Raw genomic sequence first — 27,717 nt, forward strand, 5'->3', positions numbered from 1 at the left:
CTGTATGGAGGCATTATCCAGTCACTGTATGGCAGCGTTATCCAGTCATGGTATGGTGGTGTTTTCCAGTCATGATATGGGGCTATAATGTTACAGTGTTTGTTATCCAGTCGTGGTATGAGCTATTATCCAGTATGGTGGTGTTATTTAGTCTCTGTATGTTGGTAATATGTAGTCACTAATTACTATTTGGGGGTAGGGCTAATATCTTTACAGTATATACTGTAGAATCCAGTACATGATACTGTGGAGTTCCCAATAGAGTAAATTAGCCTTGGGGAACACAGTCCTCACCCCTGACCACCAGGACTAGGCTGTGCCCTCTGCCAGCGTTCTGTACTATGGCATGCAGTACACGGCAGCCTCCCTTCTCTGCCACGCCGCTCCGCTGTGTACTAATGCTTGGCACTTGGCACTATTATGGCACACTAAGGCTGGGTTCACATCACGGTTTACCATCCGTCTAATATATACAAAAACGTATATGTTAACGGATTCCTCAGACTTATACCATACAGTGGCATCCATCACCATAGAGTCCCGTTGTAAAAAAAAAAAAAAAAAAAAAAAAAGTTATACGTTAACGTATTCTTTTAACAGACTTTGCAGGATACAAAAATGTGGTGTTCTACACGTTGATATCCCTTTTTTCCCAACGTATACATCAAATGGATGGCAAAAACGTGATGTGAACCCACCCCTACATATGCACACATGTGATGCCAGGATAGTCATGGAGGGTGGGGGGCCCATACAAAAGTTTGCTGTGGGGCCCAGTCAGTTCTAGCTATGCCCTGTTTGAGACCCATCAGGCTGTTCCAGCAAGGACTGCATTCCAGGACTATAATGGGGATCATCGGAGATCCGGCTGCAACCTGGCAAGTATGCAGAGATGGTGTCAGGACAGTGGCGGATCCAGGGGGGGGCATTTTCCCCCCCTCCCCGAGCTGGCGGTGCCGGGACACAGGGAGATGAACGCTTCCATTGTGGAAGCGCTCATCTCCCTAGTCATCTGTATCGCCGTCCTCAGGACAGCGATACAGATGACTGTGCTGCGGCAGGGGAGGGAGAGGCGTGTCCCTTTCCCTTCCTCTGATAGGCTGCAGGCCTGCGCCAGGCGGCGTGATGACATCATCGTGCCGCCTGAGCCGTACAGCGCGGGACACAGGCCGGAAGAGGCCTGCATTGCATCACTGACATGGAGGTAAGTATGTGTTTTTTTTTTAAATATATACAATACTTTTACTGGCACGGGGGGGGGGCTGTTATTACTAGCACAGGGGGGGGGGCTGTTATTACTGGCACAGTGGGGGGGCTGTTATTACTGGCACATGGGGGGCTGTTATTACTGGCACATGGGGGGCTGTTATTACTGGCACATGGGGGGCTGTTATTGCTGGAACATGGGGGGCTGTTATTATTGGCACATGGGGGGCTGTTATTGCTGGCACATGGGGGGCTGTTATTACTGGCACATGGGGGGCTGTTATTACTGGCACATGGGGGGCTGTTATTGCTGGCACATGGGGGGCTGTTATTGCTGGCACATGGGGGCTGTTATTGCTGGCACATGGGGGGCTGTTATTACTGGCACATGGGGGGCTGTTATTACTGGCACATGGGGGGCTGTTATTACTGGCACGGGGGGGCTGTTATTACTGACACAGGGGGGGCTGTTATTACTGGCACGGGGGGGGGGCTGTTATTACTGGCACAGAGGGGGGCTGTTATTGCTGGCACAGGTGGGGGCTGTTATTGCTGGCACAGGGGGGGGGCTGTTATTGCTGGCACATGGGGGGCTGTTATTGCTGGCACATGGGGGGCTGTTATTAATACTGGCACATGGGGGGGCTGTTAATACTGGCACATGGGGGGGCTGTTATTAATACTGGCACATGGGGGGCTGTTATTAATACTGGCACATGGGGGGCTGTTATTAATACTGGCACATGGGGGGCTGTTATTAATACTGGCACATGGGGGGCTGTTATTAATACTGGCACATGGGGGGCTGTTATTAATACTGGCACATGGGGGGCTGTTATTAATACTGGCACATGGGGGGCTGTTATTAATACTGACACATGGGGCGCTGTTATTAATACTGGCATATGAGGGGCTGTTATTAAAACTGGCACATGGGGGGGCTGTTATTAAAACTGGCACATGGGGGGGCTGTTAATACTGGCACATGATTGAGGGCACTATAGGGGCATCTACTGAGGGGTATTTTATATGGGGCGCTCTGTACAGTACAATTTTATACTGGGACACATTATGGTGGGTACTATGGGGAAGGGGGGAGAGGAGTACTATGGGGTCAACTACGGGGGCACTAAGAAATTTTAATACTTGCAAATTATGGGGGACACTGAGGGCATCTACTGGAGCATTTTATACTGGTACATTATGGGGGGCACTAGGAGGAAGGAGGGTGTGGAGCACTATGGGGCATTTACTGGGGGCACTATATAGGGGTATTTTATACTGGCACATTATGGGAGCACTATGGGGACATTAGCTCACCTGGGGGCATTACAAGGGGGTATTTTTTGCACTGTCACATTATAAGGAGAATTATTTCTACTGGGGGGGCATTATGGTGGGCTTTATTACTCCCCCATGGTATGACCCCCTAGTAGCAGCACCAGCCTCCCCCTGCTCTGCTATCCCTCTGCCCCTTCTCCAAATCCTTATTATGAAATCTTTCTCATTAGGATAAAACACATCAGCTCCGCCGAGCCCCCCCAGCCAAAGTGTTGAAGTGGCGTCCGAGATCCCCAAGGGCCAAGTCAAGTAATTGTAAGTTTTCAAAATATGTTTGTTATACACATATAGCATACACTGTGTAGTCTGTTCTATAAGCAGCGGCGGACAGAAAATAATCTGAAAGTGCCCCTCCCGAGACCAGGCTCTGGATCTGCCACTGTGTCAGGATGATGTCATCCGTTAACAAAGCTATTTTATGTCCTGCTTTTCCTATCAATATCCATGAGCTTGTGGTGACTTCTGATGGCTTCAGCTAGGAGTTGTATGGCTAAAATATTTTTTTTAAATGGGGTATCCCTGACATGTTTTATTAAAAGAAGCACCATTAATGAAAAGCTTAGCTGCAGGAGGTGAATTCAAGGCATTAACACTTTAAGGCTACTTTCACACTAGCGTTCGGGATTCCGCTTGTGAGTTCCATTTGAAGGCTCTCACAAGCGGCCCCGAACGGATCCGTACAGCCCCAATGCATTCTGAGTGGATGCGGATCCGCTCAGAATGCATCAGTCTGGCTCCGCTTGGCCTCCGTTCCGCTCAGCAGGCGGACATCCGAACGCTGCAAGCTGCGTTCGGGTGTCCGCCTGGCCGCGCGGAGCCAAATGGATCCGTCCAGACGTACAATGTAAGTCAATGGGGATGGATCCGTTTGAAGTTGACACAATATGGTGCAATTTCAAACGGATCTGTCCCCCATTGACTTTCAATGTAAAGTCTGGACGGATCCGTCTGACTAACTTTTACACTTAGAATTTTTTCTGAACTATAATGCAGACGGATCCGTTCTGAACGGATCCCAACGTTTGCATTATAGGAGCGGATCCGTCTATGCAGACACCAGACGGATCCGCTCTGAACGCAAGTGTGAAAGTAGCCTAATTAGTTTTAAATCGACTCCTGGCTTTGTCTCACAAAACTGCATGAAAAATGGACACGAAAACTCAGATTTTCTGAATAATGATGGATTGTGAAATGACCCTTACATAACATACTATACTTCAAATGCTGCATGCCAATACGATGAGTAACCACTAGGTGGAGATATCAGCTTACTAATGAAAACGTTTGAAAAACAGTTAAAAAGGGATGTGATCACTAAGCACTGAAACTGGTCGACAACTAACATCCCTCTAAGCTGATTGCATTTCTCCGAAAAACCCATACATACACACTTAACATTAGTCTACAGATGATCAAAATGGATTTATTTAACAAACAATCACTTTAGTTGACTGATGACAGACCGCCATTGTCTGAAAAGAAGTTGGAAATTTTTGACCGATAGGTGAAAGTTCTTTATTTTAATTTAAAGGGGTTTCTGGGATCTTCATATTGATGGCCTATCTTTAGGAAAGATCATCAATATGAGGTCAGTGGGAGCCCAACTTCCGGCACCCCCCGCTGTTCGAGGAGAGCGGGGCACACAGGTGAGCTCTGCAGCCTCTTCCTAGGCCTGTGACATCACGTTCATCGGTCACTTGGCCTCCTAGGCTGATCTCAGTCCCCTTCACATGAATGAGGCTGAGCTGTGATGCTAAGCACAGCCACTATCATATGGACGGTACACTGAGAGGAAGTAGTGGCGCTCATCAGAGCTCCGATGAGAGCTGTGTCTTCCTCAAAAAGCTGATCGGCGGGCGTTCTGGGAGTCGGACCTCTGACAATCTCATATTAATGCAGCACGCCAGACCTGCAGGGTATTGCGATAGTGATGTCACGGTTATGGGCAATCGAGGGTTACTCACTTTTCGGAGGACCCTGGGCAGGCATGCGGCAGTGAAGGAGAGGTAGACACAAGTTCCTCTGGGGCACACTCTGTATAGAGAGACCTGGCCTGATGGTGTGTGAGGTGCCCTGGATGTTGCAGGTGTTTTGAGTGCCTGAGGCACGGTCCCTTTAAGGATCGTGACGCCAGTGCCTGTAACGGTGGCACACTGATTTGTAGGAGTAGTAATGGAGTACACAGGTGGTAAACCAAACGTTGCTTTACTTTAGGAAACAGTCCAACTTTATACAGACAGTTTACAGTTGCTAATGGTGATGCAGTCCCTTGAACAATATTCCACAAGCAGGTTTACTTTCAATAATGGCAGGTATTAATCATGCAAGATACTTGGAGGGTATCCAGTTAATGCTTTGCAGTACAATGCTGCTCTCTCCCCTTCAGCTATTCTAGCTGGCTGGATCCCAAGGCCCGGATGCCTAAATGGTGGCTTTAATCCTTGGTATATAAATCCTTCCTCCAGTATGGGCTCTTGCTTTTATATTAAAGTCCCTCTGCTCATCAGGTTACTTATCTGAACTTGTGGTGCTGTTCCTGTTGTGAGGGAAGCTGCAGGAGATTCATTCCTACTACTAAGGTAATCTTCTGAGCTAACTGCGGCTCACTTTATCTACAGGCAGGCTAGAGTTCTTCACTAGCCTCCTGGTAGTAGCTAGCAGCCAGGACTATCAAGCTGCATGTCAGGAGGATGCCCTCAGCATATCTCTGGCTGGTGCCTTCTCACTTCTGTCTCCACAGACTCCTGACTATGACTTAACTCCTCCCTGTCTGGGCCTGAACATTTATACTAGGGGCTCCCTATCTCCCTCTAGTGTCTAGGATGCCTAACTACACCCTCATAGGCCTGCTATGCATGTCAAAGGGGAAATATACATGAAAAGGCACATAGAAACATACATTAAATGCATAGTTAGATATAATATCTCTGTCCCTTGTGAGCAGAAGTAACACGTGAACCAATTGACCCTTGTGTAGTGCCCACGCCTACCTAGTGGGACACTACATACCCCCATGCTACAACGTTGCCCGTCCTCGGCACAACATGAAGGGGCCCTGCCCAGCTGGATACTGCACCTGAAAGAGAAAAATAGTGCAAAGCAGAAAAATACATCTACATTTGCAAATACATATATATATATCAGGCAGTGCTGCTGGCTTAGGAGCAAGTACGGTGAAAAGGGGCGTCGTTCTCTTCTCTCAGGATAATGTAAGGGAACAGGGGCGCTGACCTGGTGCAGCATATCAGTGATACCAGGATATTCCATATTAATATTTTAAGTGCAAATTGTCCATAATAGAACAATAGTAACCCATAGAAAAATATAAAACAATTAAAAGTTCTTGGAGGCTCAAAGAACAAAATGAGTCCGTACCCAGGTTTCTTTAATTATTCATTGAAAGTGTTCTAATCCAGCAGAGGCAAAGGTATAAGATCTCAGAGGCTCACATACAGTGGAGTCCATCTCTGGGCACATTTCTTTAAGTAGCAAAAATCTCAGAGGCTCATGTGCATTAGAGTCTATCCCTGGGCGCATTTCCTTGGAATGTTAAATGGCATAATAAAAGTCTCAGCACATAAAAGTAATCCACATTATTTAAAATGGCATATAAAAAATAAGTGCTGCAATATCCCTTAATCAACCTGAAAAGGGGGTTAAAAAGGGTTAAAGGTGCAAACAAAAATAGGCACAACTTGGCTTTTCTGAGAGAAAGCAGGCAGGTGGTCCTGTAAACAATATGGCCTTGATGCAATTTGTATCTTCAGTGGTCTACCGCCTCCACTGAGCCGTGGGCAACTGGCAGCAGCAACAGAGGACCAAAACAAAGGACTCCTGTCCTGGAAGGGTTAAATCCTCAGCAATAAGGTCCCTTGCATAGTATAAGAGGGCCTCCTCGGGGGCCTCAATGCAGCTGCAGGTATTAAGGGTGGCCGAACGGCAGGAACAGGTACCCTTACCTCAGACCCAGCGATGTCCGAGTATTGGAGTCGACTTTCCTCCTTCTTAGGCGGAGTCCGGATTCTGGCAGTGGCAAGCTGGCGCAGGCCTCGCAGCTGTTCCTCCAGGCGGACGATTTGGTCATCCAGACTCTCGGTTTCGGGATCACTGTCTTCTGGAGCTTTCACTGGTATAGGTAGGGGAATCGCATCCTGCGCAGCCGCTGCAGGTTCAGGTGGCGCATCTGGTCCTTTCCCTTTACGAATGTTGTCCAGGGTCGCATGGAATCGCTCCAGGTTTTCTAACTCCTTTATGGTTTTCTCCCGGCGAGGCAGCTCAGGGGATGGATATGGGCTCACCCACTTCTCCACTACTGTTGGTTGCCAAAAGACGTTCGGGCCAATGAAAGAGCCCCGCTCTTGAAAGGCATGATGGGCCGGTTCTGGAGAGCGCGCTGGTTCACGCTCGCAGCCAGTGTAGTCCTCATCAGTTTCCCAGTCCTCCGGTTCTTTTCTGGGACGGGTCACAGCAGTAGCGTAGGGGCCTCGCAGGCCCTCGGCAGGGGTGAACTCCACTTCTTCTCCCTCGCGGAGGTTATTCAGGTGCTCCGGGAGGTAGCTCCGCTTGACGGACCTCCGATTCACGTACAAGTCTCTGCCGGTGGTATAATCTTGGATAAAACCGTAGCCACGGTCCTTGTCAAATGCCACAACCAACCCCATTCTCCTTTCCAGGCGGGGTTGGGTGTCAGTGTGGCGCTCATGAACGGTCTTTGCCAGTTCCTCATTATAGATCTTAGTCTTGGTAGTTTTCTTTATGGCGGCCTCCCGTATCTCTGCCATCAGCGCCGACCATTTAAACGAGGGCTGGAAAAAGTCTCTCCAGGAGCCATAATAGGTCTCCGGCTGCATCCTCGGTGGAGGGCAGGTGGGTCTCTCCGGTCCCGGAGAGTAGGCCAGTGGAGCGTCCTCTTGCTCTACACCAGTACAGTTCATTTGTAATCCAGTGGGTGCCGACATAATATCAGAGCAGTCCTCACTCTTCAACATGCTCGATCCTTCTCTGGAGAGCGAAAGGGCGGCACCAATAATTGTAGACAGATCCTCCCATTGCTCTGGGAGGCCGCCCCCCAGGTACTCCAGTATAGGGGAGGCGGAGTCCATCATTGCAGACATGCAAATGTCCAGACAGGGCGGTGGCGCGGACATATAGCCTTTCCCGCACTTTCAGCAGAAGGCGCCAATTTTTCCCGCCAAACAAAGTATGAAGATGACGCAGCAGTTAAATCCAAGCAAGCTAAGCGGCCATCTTGAGCAAAATGCTGTCTATTCACTGACAGCAAGCGGTGGCTTTACAACAGCAAAACAGTCCATAAAAAGCACAGTTTCACACCGCAAATTATTACAGTTCTTTGGCCCAGCAATTTCTCCAATAAAGCAATAGGGCTTAGTCACTTTTTAGGCATGTAATGGCACACAGTTTTTGTAATCCAACAATGGCGAGGATATGATCGTATCCTGTTCGTGACGCCAATTTTTGCAGCACGCCAGACCTGCAGGATATGGCGATAGTGAGGTCACGGTTATGGGCAATCGAGGGTTACTCACTTTTTGGAGGACCCTGGGCAGGCATGCGGCAGTAAAGGAGAGGTAGACACAAGTTCCTCTGGGGCACACTCTGTATAGAGAGACCTGGCCTGATGGTGTGTGAGGTGCCCTGGATGTTGCAGGTGTTTTGAGTGCCTGAGGCAAGGTCCCTTTAAGGATCGTGACGCCAGTGCCTGTAACGGTGGCACACTGATTTGTAGGAGTAGTAATGGAGTACACAGGTGGTAAACCAAACGTTGCTTTACTTTAGGAAACAGTCCAACTTTATACAGACAGTTTACAGTTGCTAATGGTGATGCAGTCCCTTCAACAATACTCCACAAGCAGGTTTACTTTCAATAATGGCAGGTATTAATCATGCAAGATACTTGGAGGGTATACAGTTAATGCTTTGTAGTACAATGCTACTCTATCCCCTCAGCTATTCTAGCTGGCTGGATCCCAAGGCCCGGATGCCTAAATGGTGGCTTTAATCCTTGGTATATAAATCCTTCCTCCAGTATGGGCTCTTGCTTTTATATTAAAGTCCCTCTGCTCATCAGGTTACTTATTTGAACTTGTGGTGCTGTTCCTGTTGTGGGGGAAGCTGCAGGTTTCTCCCAGGAGGTTCATTCCTACTACTGAGGTAATCTTCTGAGCTAACTGAGGCTCACTTTATCTACAGGCAGGCTAGAGTTCTTCACTAGCCTCCTGGTCGTGGCTAGCAGCCAGGGCTATCAAGCTGCATGTCAGGAGGAGGCCCTCAGCATATCTCTGGCTGGTGCCTTCTCACTTCTGTCTCCACAGACTCCTGACTACAGACTAACTCCTCCCTGTCTGGGCCTGAACATTTATACTAGGGGCTCTCTATCTCCCTCTAGTGTCTAGGATGCCTAACAACACCCTCATAGGCCTGCTATGCATGTCAAAGGGGAAATATACATGAAAAGGCACATAGAAACATACATTAAATGCATAGTTAGATATAATATCACTGTCCCTTGTGAGCAGAAGTAACACGTGAACCAATTGACCCTTGTGTAGTGCCCACGCCTACCTAGTGGGACACTACATTGATCCCAGAAGACACCTTTTAAAAAAGATTGTTGGTCCATTGCCAGGTTTTATTGAACATGTATGGCCAGTATGAATGACTAGAACAGCCAGTATGGACAAAAATGTGTATGGCTGTGTCTGCGAAACGATTGTTCACCTGATGTTCAACCACCAGCCTACTTCTACAGTATTTAATGTGTAATCAGCTGGACAAGCTACATAGTAATACACATAACCACTAAAGCATATATGGTATAATTCAGTTTTAATGCCCATCACACTCTAAATAGCTTCCTTACATACGTATAAAAAATACGTGAGAGCACTAATTCTGTGTAGGTAGGAAAGATGAGGAAAATTCAAAAAAAAAACTCTAGCCATTAACAGGGTGGGGGAATTTAACCTGTCCAGTCTTTTTCATTAACATCAGCAACTGGACATCGGCCTTTCAGGATCTTACGGAATCGTAATGATTCACCAAAAAATATCATATTTACTGTGGCTATGGATCACTTCTGTCTATGGCACTGGAGTACTGTAGCATCAACCTATTACATAGCACTGTACACAGATTGTAATAACTAATATCAGTCCTTTAAAAGGGTTTTCCAGGATTTTTATATTGATAATCGATCTTCTGGATAGGTCTTCAGTATTTGATCGATGGAGGTCTCACACCCAGGACCCGCGCCGATCGCAGCTTACCAAGCACAGTGCCATACATTATATAGCAGCTGTGCTTGGTATCGCACTAAGCCTCATTCACTTCAATAGGGCTTAGCTGCTCCTAGGCCACTTGATCGATGAATGTGTCGGCCTAGGAAAAGCAGAAGGGCCGCCGCCTTCCGAAACAACTTATCGGTGGGGGTCTCTGGTGTCGGACCCCCACAGATCATATACTGATGACCTATCTAAAAGTATAAAAATCTCAGAAAATCTGATGAGCCTCACAGTCCAAGTCACACATTTTCAGAGACAGTCCATGTTAAATTCAGGCTGTCTCTGGCCTAAAATGCATGGGGCTTATGTAAGCACCTCCCATAAGTGGATGGTCCCACATGGTTCAGGGTTTTCCAGGGGGGAATAGTCTATTTGTCTTTTACCCACTGGAGTGTTGGTAAGTATAATAGATTAATATTAGATACCAGAATGAGTGCTCCGCACTATTCAGATGTACAATGATCTGCAGTGTGTGTCCTGATGCAGGAAGACCACATGGGATTATAAATCATATAGGAAAACCCAATAAATTAAAACAATAATAAATTAATAAAACACATGGACACAAGAATATAAGTGGATAAATTAGGCCACGGCCAACTTTATTAAGGAATAACTTAACATATTATATAATAACCACAAAACTTATTTAAACCACAGATTAGACCAGCCATAAATTCGACCTAAACACCATATCATCTTGTCCACTCGCCACTTCACGGCGAGCGACTTTCCCCCTCCTTCTAATAAAGTGGCCGTGACAAATTAATTAACAGGGAGGGCGGGTGGGCCGCAGCTCCTCCAACGTAGCTTGACAGCCAGCCAGAAGCTGTCCCACACCGGACTAATAAACCCCGTGGGCTACACACCCCATAGCTCTGTATCCAATGCCCTAACTGTTGCTGGGTCCCCTACACCTTTTAGCCCCAGCAACAATCGTACCATAGGACACTTCCCTAAACCAATCCCCTAACATCTGCCCTAGCTTAGCAACCCAATCGATTTTTTTGCCAACTTGGCCACCAATTTTGGCGGGCAATTTCCAGCCCAAACCAGCCCTATTCTACCAGTATAATGATTATAATCCCATAGGGATCCTAACATTCTACATGACTGCTCTGACACCAGCAGAACAATGTTCCTCCTTGCTGTACCTGCGCTGCTGGTTTTGGCCACACCTGTTGAGAGAAATTTGTAGATGAAGAACAGGATTTCCAGGTCTCAGTGTGGTGTTAGATATGACTGTATGCTGTGTCCTGATTCTTCTGATCAGAGTATGGATACACAACTCAGTCTTTCAGCTTGGAACTTAACATGGGACTTCGGTAAAGTGAACAGACAATGGGAAATGAACTTCAAGTCATACTGATAGCCTTGATTTCTGGCTCCTTGGCAGGTAAGATTGTACACAGGATGACTGCATAGAACATGTATATTTCCATCATTAAATATCTATATGTAAGAGATGTAGTACAAACAGCCGAGTCCAACAATAACATTGATAGATAGTATAAGTAGGAGAGACAGCACTCTGGATAATGTGAAATAAGTGGATCCAGTCCGAGATTTTACCTGGGGTTAAGCACCTGGTCTACATAGCAGTGCTGCTATCTACACTTCAACCTTGATAGATAGACAGATATGATAGATAGGTAGACAGACAGATATGATAGATAGATAGATAGATAGATAGATAGATAGATAGATAGATAGGTAGACAGACAGATATGATAGATAGATAGATAGATAGATAGATAGATAGATAGATAGATAGATAGATAGATAGTAACATCGTTTATAAGGCTGAAAAAAGACATTTGTCCATCCAGTTCGGCCTGTTATCCTGCAAGTTGATCCAGAGGAAAAAATTCCTTCCTGACTCCAATCAGGCAATCAGAATAATTCTCTGGATCAACGACCCCCCTCTAGTAGCTATAGACTGTAATATTATTACACTCCAGAAATACATCCAGGCCCCTCTTGAATTCCTTTATTGTACTCACCATCACCACCTCCTCAGGCAGAGAGTTCCATAGTCTCACTGCTCTTACCTTAAAGAGTCCTTTTCTATGTTTGTATACAAACCTTCTTTCCTCCAGACGCAGAGGATGTCCCCTCGTCACAGTCACAGTCCTGGGGATAAATAGATGATGGGAGAGATCTCTGTACTAACCCCTGATATATTTATACATAGTTATTAGATCTCCCCTCAGTCGTCTTTTTTCTAAAGTGAATAACCCTAATTTTGATAATTTTTCAGGGTACTGTAGCCCACCCGTTCCAATTATTACTTTAGTTGCCCTCCTCTGAACCCTCTCCAGCTCTGCTATGTCTGCCTTGTTCACAGGAGCCCAGAACTGTACACAGCACTCCATGTGTGGTCTGACTAGTGATTTGTAAAGTGGCAGGACTATGTTCTCATCACGGGCATCTATGCCCCTTTTGATGCAACCCATTATCTTATTGGCCTTGGCAGCAGCTGCCTGACACTGGTTTCTACAGCTTAGTTTTCGGTTCACTAAAATTCCCAGGTCCTTTTCCATGTCAGTGTTACCGAGTGTTTTACCATTTAGTATGTACGGGTGACTTGCATTATTCCTTCCCATGTGCATAATCTTATATTTGTCAGTGTTAAACCTCATCTGCCACTTCTCTGCCAAGCCTCCAATCTATCCAGATCCCTCTGTAGCAGTATACTGTCCTCTTCAGTGTTAATTACTTTACACAGTTTAGTGTCATCTGCAAAAATGTATATTTTATTGTGCAAGCCTTGTACAAGATCATTATATGTACCCCACTAGTGACAGTGACCCAATCCGAATGTGTACCTTTAATAACAACTCTCTGTTTTCTATCACTGAGCCAGTTACTTACCCACATACAGACATTATCCCCCAGTCCAAGCATTCTCATTTTATATACTAACCTTTTATGTGGTACAGTGTAAAATGCTTTGGAGAAGTCCAGATATACGACATCCATTGGTTTGCCGCTGTCAAGTTTAGAACTTACCTCCTCTTAGAAAATGATTAAATTAGTTTGACATAAAGAAAAAATGTGGGGAATTGGGTCAGCACAACCTGTATGTGGTGCACATCACTATGGCGAAATACATATACAAACAAAAAATACAAATGTGATAGCACTCTATATCCAGCATTCTGCCCTGCCTCCATGCTGGATGAGGCATTGGTGTACATTTTGGCCAAAGCGTAGTAAGCCACTCACCACGTCAAGGTCGCCTCTATTTGAGTGGTCCCTAACACTAGTTCCTACCTGTTTATGGGCCATGACAGCCACACAAAATCCAGGGAATGCAGGCCAGCGTGCATGCCAAGCACACTCTGCTTTTAACCCCGTCCGGTGCCATTACAGCTTTTGATCGGATCCAGGGATTCAAGTACCAACATGCACGCTGAGCCCACCATATATTTCTCCTGGAGCCAAATGGCTACTGGTAGGTTCTATATAAGCAGACTCAGTTTTATACTGACTTTAAAACCAGCCTCCAGGACAGATTGACTGGTCAGGTGTGCATGACTCCAAGGAGATCGCCACGCCTCCAATATATACTACAAAGAAAAAATGTGGGGAATTGGGTCAGCACAACCTGTATGTGGTGCACATCACTATGGCGAAATACATATACAAACGAAAAATACAAATGTGATAGCACTCTACATCCAGCAATTTGCCTCCATGCTGGATGAGGCATTGGTGTACATTTTGGCCAAAGCGTAGTAAGCCACTCACCACGTCAAGGTTGTGCTGACCCAATTCCCCACATTTTTTTTTTGTAGTATATATTTGAGGCGTGGCGATCTCCTTGGAGTCATTGCACACCTGACCAGTCAATCTGTCCTGGAGGCTGGTTTTAAAGTCAGTATAAAACTGAGTCTGCTTATATAGAACCTACCAGTAGCCATTTGGCTCCAGGAGAAGTATATAGTGGGCTCAGCGTGCATGTTGGTACTTGCATCCCTGGATCCGATGAAAGCTGTAATGGCACCGGACGGGGTTAAAAGCAGAGTGTGCTTGGTGTGCACGCTGGCCTGCATTCCCTGGATTTTGTGTGGCTGTCATGGCCCATAAACAGGTAGGAACTAGTGTTAGGGACCACTCAAATAGAGGCGACCTTGACGTGGTGAGTGGCTTACTACGTTTTGGCCAAAATGTACACCAATGCCTCATCCAGCATGGAGGCAAATTGCTGGATGTAGAGTGCTATCACATTTGTATTTTTAGTTTGACATAAAACCATGCTGATATGGCGTTATTTGCTTATTTTTATTGAGGTACTTCAAGGTAGCATCTCTTAGAAAACCTTTAAACAGTTTACCCACAACAGATGTTAAACTTACTAGCCTATAGTTTCCGGGCAATGTTTTTTGACGCTTTTGAATATTGGCACCAATTGCGCCAATCCTGTGGAACACAGGATTGCGCCAATCCTGTGGAACACTCCCTATCAGTATAGAGTCCTTAAATATCAGAAATAAGGGTCTGGCTATGACATTACTTAATTCTCTTAGGATATGGGGGTATATGGCATCTGGTTCCGGCGATTTGTCTATTTTAATCTTTCTAAGACACCGCTTCCTGGGTCAGCCAGGGCACTTTTAATGAGGAATTTACTTTTACATTCTGCATTTCATCTGACAGTTTATTTTGTTCAGTGAATACAGTGGAGAAAAAAAATATTTAATAGCTTTACTTTCTCCTCATCGCTCTCTGCAACTCCCCCCTCATTACTCTGTAAAGGGCCGACACCTTTAGATTTATACTTTTTACCATTTATATAATTGAAGAACATTTTAGGGTTAGTTTTGCTCTCTTAGGTAATTCATCTCTCAGTCTCTAGTTTGGCTGCTTTTATTTGTCTTTTACTTATAGAGATGGCCTTGCGGTTCGCCCGGCGGTCGTTTCGCTGCAAACTTTGCTCGTTCGCGGTTCACCAAACGGAGGTACACAGAGTGGCAGCTACACAGAGTGGCAAACTATTGGAACAAATAATTTCTACTGGTGTGATATACCAGTTGCCCCCCAAACAAAACTGATTGAAGCAGGGGTGTAATATACCAATAATATACTTTTTATATAGTGCATTTAGGTAGTGCAGCATTTGTTTGCCATTTTGCTGCGTTACCGCAGCTACACAGAGTGGCAAACACTATTGGAACAAATAATTTCTACTGGTGTGATATACCAGTTGCCCCCCCCCAAAAAGTGATTGAAGCAGGGGTGTTATATACCAATAATATACTTTCTATATAGTGCATTTAGGTAGTACAGCATTTGTTTGCGGTTTTGGCTGCATTCTGCTTTTGCGGGCGCTGGCAGAGGAATTTTCACTCACAGAGAAACAGTTGCGAGTACCAATCCAACAGCGCATGCAATAAGAGGGTGGTTTGAAGATGTGTTGGTCACTTCGGATATGAGATCATTCTTGCAGCCAACCCATCGACAGCCGCCCTCTGGATCCTGCCTCAGGGAACGCTTAGACCGTCAGGTGTCCGACTACATCGGGTTAACGGCCGGTGTGGACGCTCTGAGAAGTGAAGAACCCCTGGACTACTGGATGTGCAGGCTTGACCTGTGGCCAGAGCTGGCACAATTTGCCATGGAACTGTTGGCTTGCCCCTCGTCCAGTGTCCTGTCCGAAAGGACGTTCAGCGCAGCAGGTGGGATCGTGACCGATAAGCGCACTCGCCTAGCTCACGGCAGTGTGGACTACCTCACATTTCTAAAAATGAATGAGGCATGGATCTCGGAGGAATTCAACACATGTGACCAGTCGACCACGTTTAATTGAATTTCCTCATGACAGCCCACAAAAATCCACCACCACCCATAACAAATAATGGTCCCTGTCTTGGGTAAATACAGTGGCATAAAGGCCTTTTCTGACCGGTGAATGTCTATTTATTTAGGCCTCTGAGGAATTCAACACCTGTGACGACCACGTATTTAAACTTCTATCATTAGGTTTTTTTTCTAGAGGGGCGATTTCATTAGCCATGTTTTTAATCCAATTTTATATTTTTCGTTTTTTTAAACATATGTATTTGACCTGTATTTGGGCTGGACTTCAGTAAAATTGATATCCATTGCCAGTCTAATAGACCTCCAGCCACGTACTTACTTGTTCTTTTATGTACGCTGAATGTGTAATTTTTAGGGCCTGTAGTCCACTGGCCTGCTGTAAAATTGATATCCAATGACCGTATAATCTATCTCCAGCCACATACTTACTTGTTCTTTTATGTACGCTAAATGCATAATTTTTGGGGCCTGTAGTACACTGGCCTGCTGTAAAATTGATATCTAATGACCATGTAATCTACCTCCAGCCACAAACTTACTTGTTCTTTTCTGTGCGCTGAATGCATAATTGTTGCAGCCTTGGAGGAATTCAACACCAGTGACGACCACGTGTTATCGAATTTCAACTATTATCATTAGTTTTTTTTTTCAAGAGGGGGGATTTCGTTAGCCATGTTTTTAATCCAATTTTATATTTTTAGTTCTTTTAAACATATGTATTTGACCTGTATTTGTACTCGCCTGCAGTAAAATTGATATCCATTGACTGTGTAATCTACCTCCAGCCAAATACTTACTTGATCTTTTATGTCCGGTGAATGCCTAATGTTTGGGGCCTGTAGTCCAGTGGCCTAAAATAAAAAATTTCTAGGCTCCAGCAGGCCACATTTTTGACAGTTTCCCTTTTAAGATGCATAAAAATGGCCCCTGATTAAAATACATATTTTTTGTGGGAATTTTTGCCATTGATCCCCCTCTGGTATGTCACTGTCCATGTTGTGGGACGATTTGTGCACTTCTTGTAAGTATTTGGTGGCTGCAAAAATGACCTGAAGGTTTTTCAGGTTCGCCTGCCATTAAAGTGAATGGGGCCCGCCGCAAACATGCGATTCGCGAACATTTTATTGCGTTAACACGATTGCATTCACAAACCGTCCGGCCGATGTTCGTCCATCACTATTTACATATAAAAAAAAATTCCTTATAGTTTTTCAGTGCTTCCTCGCACCCCTCCTGATTTTGTGATTTAAATGCTTTCTTTTTGTGATTTATTTCTTTCTTTACAGTTCTATTTATCCACATTGTTTTTTCTTGTTCCTTAACCTTTTATTCCCATAAGGTATATACCTCTGTGAGGAATATGGATGATTATTTACTGTCAGCCATGTTCACACACCAACCATTTGCTGAAAGGTAGCAGAGGTAGTGAGCTCCACAGGGGAGGGGGGGGGGGGGGCTGTTTCAAAGCCAGCCAGATGGCAGAGAGCAGACAAATATCTGCTGGACCCCATTACAGTTAATGGGGCTGGCAGGCATTCCGGTAAAATCCAGCAATGCTGGATCCAGAGAACTCCAGTAGGCTGCCAAAATGCTGTGACGTAGATGTGAAATTAGCCTTAGGACTCTTTCACATAAGCAATACGGATTGGCCCAGGATGTGTTCAGTTAAAAAACGATGGTTTTGCCAGTAAGTTCAATCAGTTTTTTTTTTTTTACTGTTTTCAGTGTGTTAGTTTTTTCAGTCCGGATTGGATGCATTTTTTACACGCGTGAAATAAAACTGAAAGATAACAATCTACATCTCCTAGCAACCATCAGTAATAAAACGCTTTGTATCCGGATGCCTTACGTTTTTCATTTCATGTAAGCTCTATTCACTTCTATGGAGCCAGAGCTGCGTGAGAGATGCACAATTCAGAACATGCTGCGATTTTTTTCTGAACGGAGAGATGATGCATGAAAAACGTGTAGACAGACCCATTGACATGAGTGGGGCAGGATTCAGTCCGGATGTTATGCGTTCACTACACTCATTGCACCTGGACAGAAAACTCACCTGTGTGAAAGAGGTCTTAAAGGTGTATTACAGGATTTTACTATTGATAACCTTAGGATGGTCCATCATTATCGTACTGGTGGGGTTAAACACCCCATATCCCCACCAATCAGATATTTGGCAGTTTTGGTAGCCAAAATCAGGAGTGGATCATAAAAGAAGAGAAAGTATAAAGAACAGATATGACTTCTCCTCTTTTTTGAGTTCACTCCTGGCTTTGGCTTCCAAAACTGCTTCAGGAGACCTGTCCCTGTGGCTGTACCCTTTCACATAATTTTATTTTCATTCCTTAATGTGTTAATTTAAGTTATGTACCAGTGGGAGTTTTAACACGCTCAACAGGTTCGCACAGAGAACACAATAAGAAAATATGACTTTGAATTTGGAAATAATTGCATATTTTACCTTGTGTGGCGTCATGGGATAATGGCATGCTGCTACACTGGAAACTGGTATGCTGTCAAGCAAAATAAGCCTGAGGGGGACCTGCTCCAAAGCACACGTTTTGGTAATGTTACTTGGGACTCAAATGCTGTCCTCTGTGTGATATGGTGTTATGGAATCCTGGAGGGTGGTGGGTGAGAGGGTTGTTTGTGTTGGGGTTTATGTACCTCTATGTGTATCTGTGTTATTTGCTGTTATGGAATCCGGGAGGGCGGTGGGTGAGAGGATTGTTTGTGTTGGGGTTTATGTACCTCTATGTGTATTCGTGTTACTTAAAATCAATGAAAATCATCTGATTTGAAAAATAGTATTATAGAATAAGGCCTCTTGCACACGATCGTTGGATGTTTTGTGGTCCACAAAGTGCGGATCCACAAAACACAGATACCAGCAGTGTGCATTATGCATTGTGAGGAAGGAAAGGGCTGACCTCCAATAGAACAGTCCTATCCTTGTAATGCGGACAATAATAGGACATGTTCTGTTTTTTTGTGGAACGGCCATATAGACATGGAATGCACACGGGATCATTTTTTTTTTTTTGTGGCCCCATTGAAGTGAATGGTTTCGCATATGAGCCGCAAAAAAAAAAAGCGGAACGGGTATGGAATAAAAAATATGGTACATTTGTGTTCATGAGCCCTAAGGAACAGAGAATAGGAGCCATCTATACAGTGGACTATTGGCCTAGCCATTTGGTGTCAAATAGTGGTGAGAATTCTGGCCATATTTTCCCAGGAGGTGGACAGTACTTTCAGCAACATAAGGGGTGGTTTGGTTCCGCATCCAAGCTGCATTTTTTGCTGCTTGGATGCGGACCTATTCACTTCAATGGAGCCCCAAGAGATGCGGACAGCACTCTGTGTGCTATCCGCATCCGTTGCTCCGTTCCGTGGCCCCGCAAAAATTATAGATCATGTCCTATTCTTGTACGTTTGGCAGACAAGAATAGGCATTTCTATAATGGGCTGCCCGTTCCGTTCTGCAAAAGACTAGGACATGTTCTGCCATTTTTTGCAGGGCAGTGGAACAGACATACAGATGCAGAACACATGGTGTACTGTTCGCATCTTTTGCGGCTCCATTGAAATGAAAGGGTCTGCATCGGTTCTCCAAAAAATCCGTATTGGATGCAGACCATAACTACGGTCATGTAAATACCCCCTTACTTCTTAAATATATTTTTATTATTTATTCTAACATTTAAAGAGGTTTTTTCAGGCTCCTAGGATTGATGACCTATCCTGAATATAGGTTATTAATATCTGATTGATGGGGGGCCGACATCCCGCACCTCTTTGCTGCCCCCGGAGTTGGAACTTGCACTTTGGATGGTGCAGGAAGTGTACTGGTCATGTCGGGTTACTGCAGTTCAGCTCTTATTCACTGCAATGGCAGCTGAGCTGCAGTAACCCGGCACGGCCACTATGCTATGAACAGAGCTGTGCTTCCTGCTCCATTCGAGAGCTAGTTTCAGTGCTGGAGGCAGCAGGGAACATCTGATTGGTGGAGATGCAGGTTGTCTGGCACTCACAAAACAGATATTAATGACCCCTCCATACGCATGTATGTCACTTCCTCCTTCATTATTTTTCACAATATAGTGATATTTAAGAAGTAAAAAAAAAAGAAAAGAAAAAGAATATTTGTAAAACCAGATAGGCAATTTTTAAAAGGAGACCCACACCCGAATACACTGCCTTTGCGGGGTTTTTTTTTGTATTGTACTCCTTTATGAAATCCGAGACATTTTTATTTATTTTTTTGCTGTCAAATTCCACACGAATCTCAGAATGAAAAAAAAACTGCAACGTGCTCCATCAGGCTCCATACAGTATGTACAGAGATGTTCCCCCCAGGAAGCATTGTTTTACCTTATACACTGCGTGCAGAATTATTAGGCAAATGAGTATTTTGACCACATCATCCTCTTTATGCATGTTGTCTTACTCCAAGCTGTATAGGCTCGAAAGCCTACTACCAATTAAGCATATTAGGTGATGTGCATCTCTGTAATGAGAAGGGGTGTGGTCTAATGACATCAACGCCCTATATTAGGTGTGCATAATTATTAGGCAACTTCCTTTCCTTTGGCAAAATGGGTCAAAAGAAGGACTTGACAGGCTCAGAAAAGTCAAAAATAGTGAGATATCTTGCAGAGGGATGCAGCACTCTTAAAATTTCAAAGCTTCTGAAGCGTGATCATCGAACAATCAAGCGTTTCATTCAAAATAGTCAACAGGGTCGCAAGAAGCGTGTGGAAAAACCAAGGCGCAAAATAACTGCCCATGAACTGAGAAAAGTCAAGCGTGCAGCTGCCAAGATGCCACTTGCCACCAGTTTGGCCATATTTCAGAGCTGCAACATCACTGGAGTGCCCAAAAGCACAAGGTGTGCAATACTCAGAGACATGGCCAAGGTAAGAAAGGCTGAAAGACGACCACCACTGAACAAGACACACAAGCTGAAACGTCAAGACTGGGCCAAGAAATATCTCAAGACTGATTTTTCTAAGGTTTTATGGACTGATGAAATGAGAGTGAGTCTTGATGGGCCAGATGGATGGGCCCGTGGCTGGATTGGTAAAGGGCAGAGAGCTCCAGTCCGACTCAGACGTCAGCAAGGTGGAGGTGGAGTACTGGTTTGGGCTGGTATCATCAAAGATGAGCTTGTGGGGCTTTTCGGGTTGAGGATGGAGTAAAGCTCAACTCCCAGTCCTACTGCCAGTTTCTGGAAGAGACCTTCTTCAAGCAGTGGTACAGGAAGAAGTCTGCATCCTTCAAGAAAAACATGATTTTAATGCAGGACAATGCTCCATCACACGCCTCCAAGTACTCCACAACGTGGCTGGCAAGAAAGGGTATAAAAGAAGAAAATCTAATGACATGGCCTCCTTGTTCACCTGATCTGAACCCCATTGAGAACCTGTGGTCCATCATCAAATGTGAGATTTACAAGGAGGGAAAACAGTACACCTCTCTGAACAGTGTCTGGGAGGCTGTGGTTGCTGCTGCACGCAATGTTGATGGTGAACAGATCAAAACACTGACAGAATCCATGGATGGCAGGCTTTTGAGTGTCCTTGCAAAGAAAGGTGGCTATATTGGTCACTGATTTGTTTTTGTTTTGTTTTTGAATGTCAGAAATGTATATTTGTGAATGATGAGATGTTATATTGGTTTCACTGGTAAAAATAAATAATTGAAATGGGTATATATTTGTTTTTTGTTAAGTTGCCTAATAATTATGCACAGTAATAGTCACCTGCACACACAGATATCCCCCTAAAATAGCTAAAACTAAAAACAAACTAAAAACTACTTCCAAAAATATTCAGCTTTGATATTAATGAGTTTTTTGGGTTCATTGAGAACATGGTTGTTGTTCAATAATAAAATTAATCCTCAAAAATACAACTTGCCTAATAATTCTGCACTCCCTGTAGACTTAATGCACAGGGCTCTCCAGGCTTCACAAGCCCTAAATCCATTTTCAAGTGTATTTTATGGAGATTATAGATTGTGTATCAAGTCTCCCAGAATTTAGAATTTTTCAGTTTCAATTTATGTAATGTACAGTCGTGGCAAAAAGTTTTGAGAATTACACAAATATTAGTTTTCCCAAAGTTTGCTGCTAAACTGCTTTTAGATCTTTGTTTCAGTTGTTTCTGTGATGTAGTGAAATATAATTACACGCACTTCATACGTTTCAAAGGCTTTTATCGACAATTACATGACATTTATGCAAAGAGTCAGTATTTGCAGTGTTGGCCCTTCTTTTTCAGGACCTCTGCAATTCGACTGGGCATGCTCTCAATCAACTTCTGGGCCAATTCCTGACTGATAGCAACCCATTCTTTCATGATCACTTCTTGGAGTTTGTCAGAATTAGTGGGTTTTTGTTTGTCCACCCGCCTCTTGAGGATTGACCACAAGTTCTCAATGGGATTAAGATCTGGGGAGTTTCCAGGCCATGGACCCAAAATGTCAACATTTTGGTCCCCGAGCCACTTAGTTATCACTTTTGCCTTATGGCACGGTGCTCCATCGTGCTGGAAAATGCATTGTTCTTCACCAAACTGTTGTTGGATTGTTGGAAGAAGTTGCTGTTGGAGGGTGTTTTGGTACCATTCTTTATTCATGGCTGTGTTTTTGGGCAAAATTGTGAGTGAGCCCACTCCCTTGGATGAGAAGCAACCCCACACATGAATGGTTTTAGGATGCTTTACTGTTGGCATGACACAGGACTGATGGTAGCGCTCACCTTTTCTTCTCCGGACAAGCCTTTTTCCAGATGCCCCAAACAATTGGAAAGAGGCTTCATCGGAGAATATGACTTTGCCCCAGTCCTCAGCAGTCCATTCACCATACTTTCTGCAGAAAATCAATCTGTCCCTGATGTTTTTTTTGGAGAGAAGTGGCTTTTTTGCTGCCCTTCTTGACACCAGGCCATCTTCCAAAAGTCTTCGCCTCACTGTGCGTGCAGATGCGCTCACACCTGCCTGCTGCCATTCCTGAGCAAGCTCTGCACTGGTGGCACTCCGATCCCGCAGCTGAATCCTCTTTAGGAGACGATCCTGGCGCTTGCTGGATTTTCTTGGACGCCCTGAAGCCTTCTTAACAAGAATTGAACCTCTTTCCTTGAAGTTCTTGATGATCCTATAAATTGTTGATTGAGGTGCAATCTTAGTAGCCACAATATCCTTGCCTGTGAAGCCATTTTTATGCAACGCAATGATGGCTGCACGCGTTTCTTTGCAGGTCACCATGGTTAACAATGATTTCAAGCATCACCCTCCTTTTAACATGTCAAGTCTGCCATTTTAACCCAATCAGCCTGACATAATGATCTCCAGCCTTGTGCTCGTCAACATTCTCACCTGAGTTAACAAGACGATTACTGAAATGATCTCAGCAGGTCCTTTAATGACAGCAATGAAATGCAGTGGAAAGGTTTTTTGGGATTAAGTTAATTTTCATGGCAAAGAAGGACTATGCAATTCATCTGATCACTCTTCATAACATTCTGGAGTATATGCAAATTGCTATTATAAAAACTTAAGCAGTAACTTTTCCAATTTCCAATATTTATGTAATTCTCAAAACTTTTGGCCACGACTGTAGATATTTATGCCACATTCTCACAGATTGGAGAGAGGGCCTGACATATGCCTCCTGTGTTGCAGCCGATTCTATTACCAATTTTACAGCAAATTTTGACCTTTGCAAAGCAAAGATGTGCAGCATGCGCTTAAAGGGGTTGTCCAGTATATTTTTTTTTTGATGACCTATCCTGGGGATCTCCCATTAGCATCACTGCTGCTACATTGTTTACAACGCTCACATATATATAGCAGTAGCTGTGATGGGTATTGCAGCGTTGTCCTGTTCGAGTGAATGGTACTATACTGGAATACTCTCAACAACCCCTACTATATGTACTACGTGCTAAGCATATAGAGAAGCTGAATGGTGGAGGTGCCGAAAGTCAGACTCCAGTAAATATGGATGGTATATCCATTCCTAAGGATAGGTCATCCATATTAAAATCCCAGAAACTCCTCTAAATCCATGCCTTTTTAAGATTATTTTTATAGCAACCTGGGAACACAAGACAAAAATATTCTTAAAATAGTTTACAAATTTCATTAGCCCTATAGGTAAGAGTGCACTTTATAAATATTTAAAGAGGCACAAAGCAGAGATGGAGCTTTCCTAATATTGCAGTGAATGCTGGTTCACTGCTAAAGGCTTAGGCCTCTTTCACACGGGCGTTGCAGAAAAATGTGCGGGTGCGTTGCTGGAACACCCGCGATTTTTCCGCGCGAGTGCAAAACATTGTAATGCGTTTTGCACGCGCGTGAGAAAAATCGCTCATGTTTGGTACCCAAACCTGAACTTCTTCACAGAAGTTCGGGCTTGGGATCGGTGTTCTGTAAATAGTATTATTTTCCCTTATAACATGGTTATAAGGGAAAATAATAGCATTCTGAATACAGAATGCAAAGTACAATAGCGCTGGAGGGGTTAAAAAAAATAAAAAAATGTTTAACTCACCTTAGTCCACTTGATAGGGCAGCCGGCATTTGCTTCTGTCTCCTTTCTTTAGGACCTGGGTAAAGGACCTGTGATGACGTCACTCCGGTCATCACATGGTACGTCACATGATCTTTTACCATGGTGAATCACCATGGTAAAAGATCATGTGACGTACCATGTGATGACCGGAGTGACGTCATCAAAGGTCCTGTAACTGTATTTAATGCTCACCATAGGTCCTTCAACAAAGGAGACACAAGGAGATGCCGGGCTACGCGAGCAAGTGGATTAAGGTGAGTTAAATGATTTTTATTAATTTTTTTAACCCCTCCAGCGCTGCTTTACTATGCATTCTGTATTCAGAATGCTATTATTTTCCCTTATAACCATGTTATAAGGGAAAATAATAATGATCGGTTCTCCATCCCGATCGTCTCCTAGCAACCGTGCGTGAAAATCGCACCGCATCCGCACTTGCTTGCGGATGCTTGCGATTTTCACGCAACCCCATTCACTTCTATGGGGCCTGCGTTGCGTGAAAAACGCACAAAGAGGAGCATGCTGCGATTTTCACGCAACGCACAAGTGATGCGTGAAAATCACCGCTCGTGTGCACAGCCCCATAGAAATGAATGGGTCAGTATTCAGTGCGGGTGCAATGCGTTCACCTCCCGCATCGCATCCGCGCGGAATACTCGCTCGTGTGAAAGGGGCCTTAGTGTTATGATTCACTACTAAAGCTGTTAAAATCCAAAAAGGGCTATGTATGGGTAGAAAACAGTTAACTGGCAGTGTGTTAGTTGCTGGACAGTGGGCTGGTCCTATTTCCCCTGGTTTGTGAGTCTACTGGTGAACAAGCAAGAGAAAGGCCTAGTGTCTACTGCGGAAATGTAGACCAGAAACCTGTGTGTGGATCCAAGGAGACACCATCCCTGCATGATTTAAAGCTGCCATTAAAGCAACTTTACTAAGAACTAACCTCTGAGGGGGTTAAGCATTACATTTCCATAGATGGTTGAGGACCATAAGGGACAGTGCTTGGACAGAGACAGTAAAGGTAAAGCACGCTTATGACCGTAGACTTTAGTGCACGTGGTTTGGGTTATGGCAACCACCACACTACTGAGATGGAATGACCATCTGATCTAGGACTACCTCGCAGTTGGTCATTGCAGAGAAATATTGAGAGTTTGTACGCCTTTGGTCATTTGGGAAGATTGCATGGCATACCTAGAGGGATCAATGAGTATACGGCGTAAGATGGATATAGGAGGCTTTCAAAAATGAGGAGAAAGGCACCCCCGAAAGATCACAAATAACCGTAGAATTGTGACCCACTAAAATGGGGCCATTCTTGTGTCAGAATGTGTCTGAAGAAAGTATTATTAAAATGTTATACAACCATAAAAATTCTGGAAGGAAACACTGTTTGTAGCATAAAACATAGGTAGAACTCATTTTACTGGGGGGATGTCTGTTGGATAAAGCTCAAGACACCTTCAGACAGAGCCCCCCTGGCCGGGTTTGCTTCTAGGATGGTAGAAATGATGGCAGCCGGACATCCAACGTCTGGTCAATTTTCCTTTATTCAAAACTCACGGCACTCTCAATGCGTTTCAGGGGTCTGAAGCCAAGCCCCCTTCTTCAGGAGTAATACAGATCCAGTATTACTACTCCAGTAGATACTACTTATATAGCTCCATCTTCACTGTCCCTCTGTTTAAAAAAAAAAACGAGTAACTGGTTCTAATATACTGTATAACGGCATTAGGCTTCTTTCACACTGGCATTAGGATTGTCCGGCAGGCTGTTCTGGCAGGGGAACAGCCTGCCAGATCCGTACTAACGTTTGCACGAGTGTGCAGCGGTTTTTGTCCAGCCACCTCTTGGCATGTTTGCCGTGCTGTGGCCGCATTTGCCGCCCGTCCCCATTATAGTGAATGGGGCCGGGGCGGACTTTCGGCTTCCGGGCAGCGCACTCGTGCAAACGTTAGTACGGATCCGGCAGGCTGTTCCGGCAGAAAATTATGACGCCAGTGTGAAAGAAGCCTTAAAAGTGACTTTGAACCTCTCCTGACATGTCTGGTTTAGTTACTACTTGCATCCCCATGTAATAACAATTCTGGAATCAATCCTTATGACTCTATGTTTTGCCATTCCTTAATTATTCCTGCTAGAAGTTATGAACGCATTACTATTGAAGGTCCAGATGGGTTTTTACTAGTAGTAGGGGTGTCCCTGCACAGTCTGACACTCGCAACACTGATTGGATAATGTTAGACTGTTTAGGGGCACACCCCAAACTGGTAATACACATCTGGACGTTCATTACAGACTGCTAGTAATTCATTCATAACTTCTTGCAGGAATAATAAAGGAATGACACATTGTAGAGTCATAAGAATAGATGATTCAGAACTGTTATTACATGGGAATGTAGTTACTAAAACTAACATATCAGGAGAGGTGACAAGTTCTTTTTATAACTAGTCTCTGGCTACTTTGTATACTGTATGTTGAGTTTACACCGAAATCTGAAGATCTAACACTGCAAATCTGCAACAACAATGCAGTAAATGTCAGAAAATGGGATTTGTAGGAAACCAGGTGCAAATTTTAGTCGGTTCTGTGGAAATTTAAGGGGTTATCCAAGAGTTATGCAAGAGTTATCCAGTGGAGTGACATGTCATATGGGTGACAGGTCACTTCTGTGGCCCGTGATTAGCTGCGGCGGTTACATGGCGCCCGTCAACAGGATGTTGATGACAGATCATTGCACAACTGCAGAGACGCCAGGGAGCCGGAACTCAGCAGCGGGGACCAGGTATGTATGAACCCCACCACGGGTCCGCCAGTCTCTGAGCTCTTTTTAGCTCTTGAATAACCCCTTTAAAATGCAGATTTAAACATGTAGATAAATGGTGAGTGTGGATATCTGCATTTTACCTGTAGCATGTGAACCTGCCCTAAAAGAGTTACACTTTATTAAAGGGGCATGCCTATTATCTTTCGGAATTGCTGTGAATCTGTGGGAATTTCTGTGCAAAGCTTTTCTGTTTTTTTCTTTACACGACCATAGTAACCTAGGAATATATTTATGTGAACCATGTGACTCTCCATTTTCTTTATTATCTTGTTTTCTTATTTTTTTTTTTATTATAGACCAAAATTTGTTTCCCGCCCCAGAAAATATCTCTATGGTGTCCACCAACCTGAAGCATTTTCTGCACTGGGATCCAGTAATGGTAGCCGGAAATATTACGTATTCTGTTCAAGCACAAGGGTAATGACTGATTTCATTCTGTTTTTATTTTAATATTTTTTTTTATGTCTTCTGATTTATTTGTATGTTAAAGGCAGTCTGTCACTGTTAGACCAGGTACAATACCTTGTAGGGCTAGCTCAGCTGAATGTGATGAAAGCTGTCACTTGGTGATGTATAGTTTTAACCCCTATTTAAATGAGCAGCTAAGGGCATGGAGGGCAGGCCCAAGTCTCTCCTTCCTCA

At 44.4% G+C, this 27,717-nt stretch overlaps 1 protein-coding gene across 1 annotated transcript in view; it reads left to right on the forward strand.

Annotated features, from left to right (window-relative positions):
* Positions 1-11,060: 11,060 nt before the first annotated feature.
* The window catches only part of IL20RB (interleukin 20 receptor subunit beta), a 53,518-nt gene continuing 36,861 nt past the window's right edge, over positions 11,061-27,717 (forward strand). The window contains exons 1-2 of the mRNA XM_040427615.1: positions 11,061-11,244; positions 27,372-27,492. Coding sequence (XP_040283549.1) covers positions 11,190-11,244; positions 27,372-27,492 — 176 coding nt within the window. The 5' untranslated portion in view covers positions 11,061-11,189. The remainder of the gene's footprint in view (positions 11,245-27,371; positions 27,493-27,717) is intronic.

This window comes from Bufo bufo, chromosome 4, assembly GCF_905171765.1.
Source record: "Bufo bufo chromosome 4, aBufBuf1.1, whole genome shotgun sequence".
Lineage (NCBI taxonomy): Eukaryota > Metazoa > Chordata > Amphibia > Anura > Bufonidae > Bufo > Bufo bufo.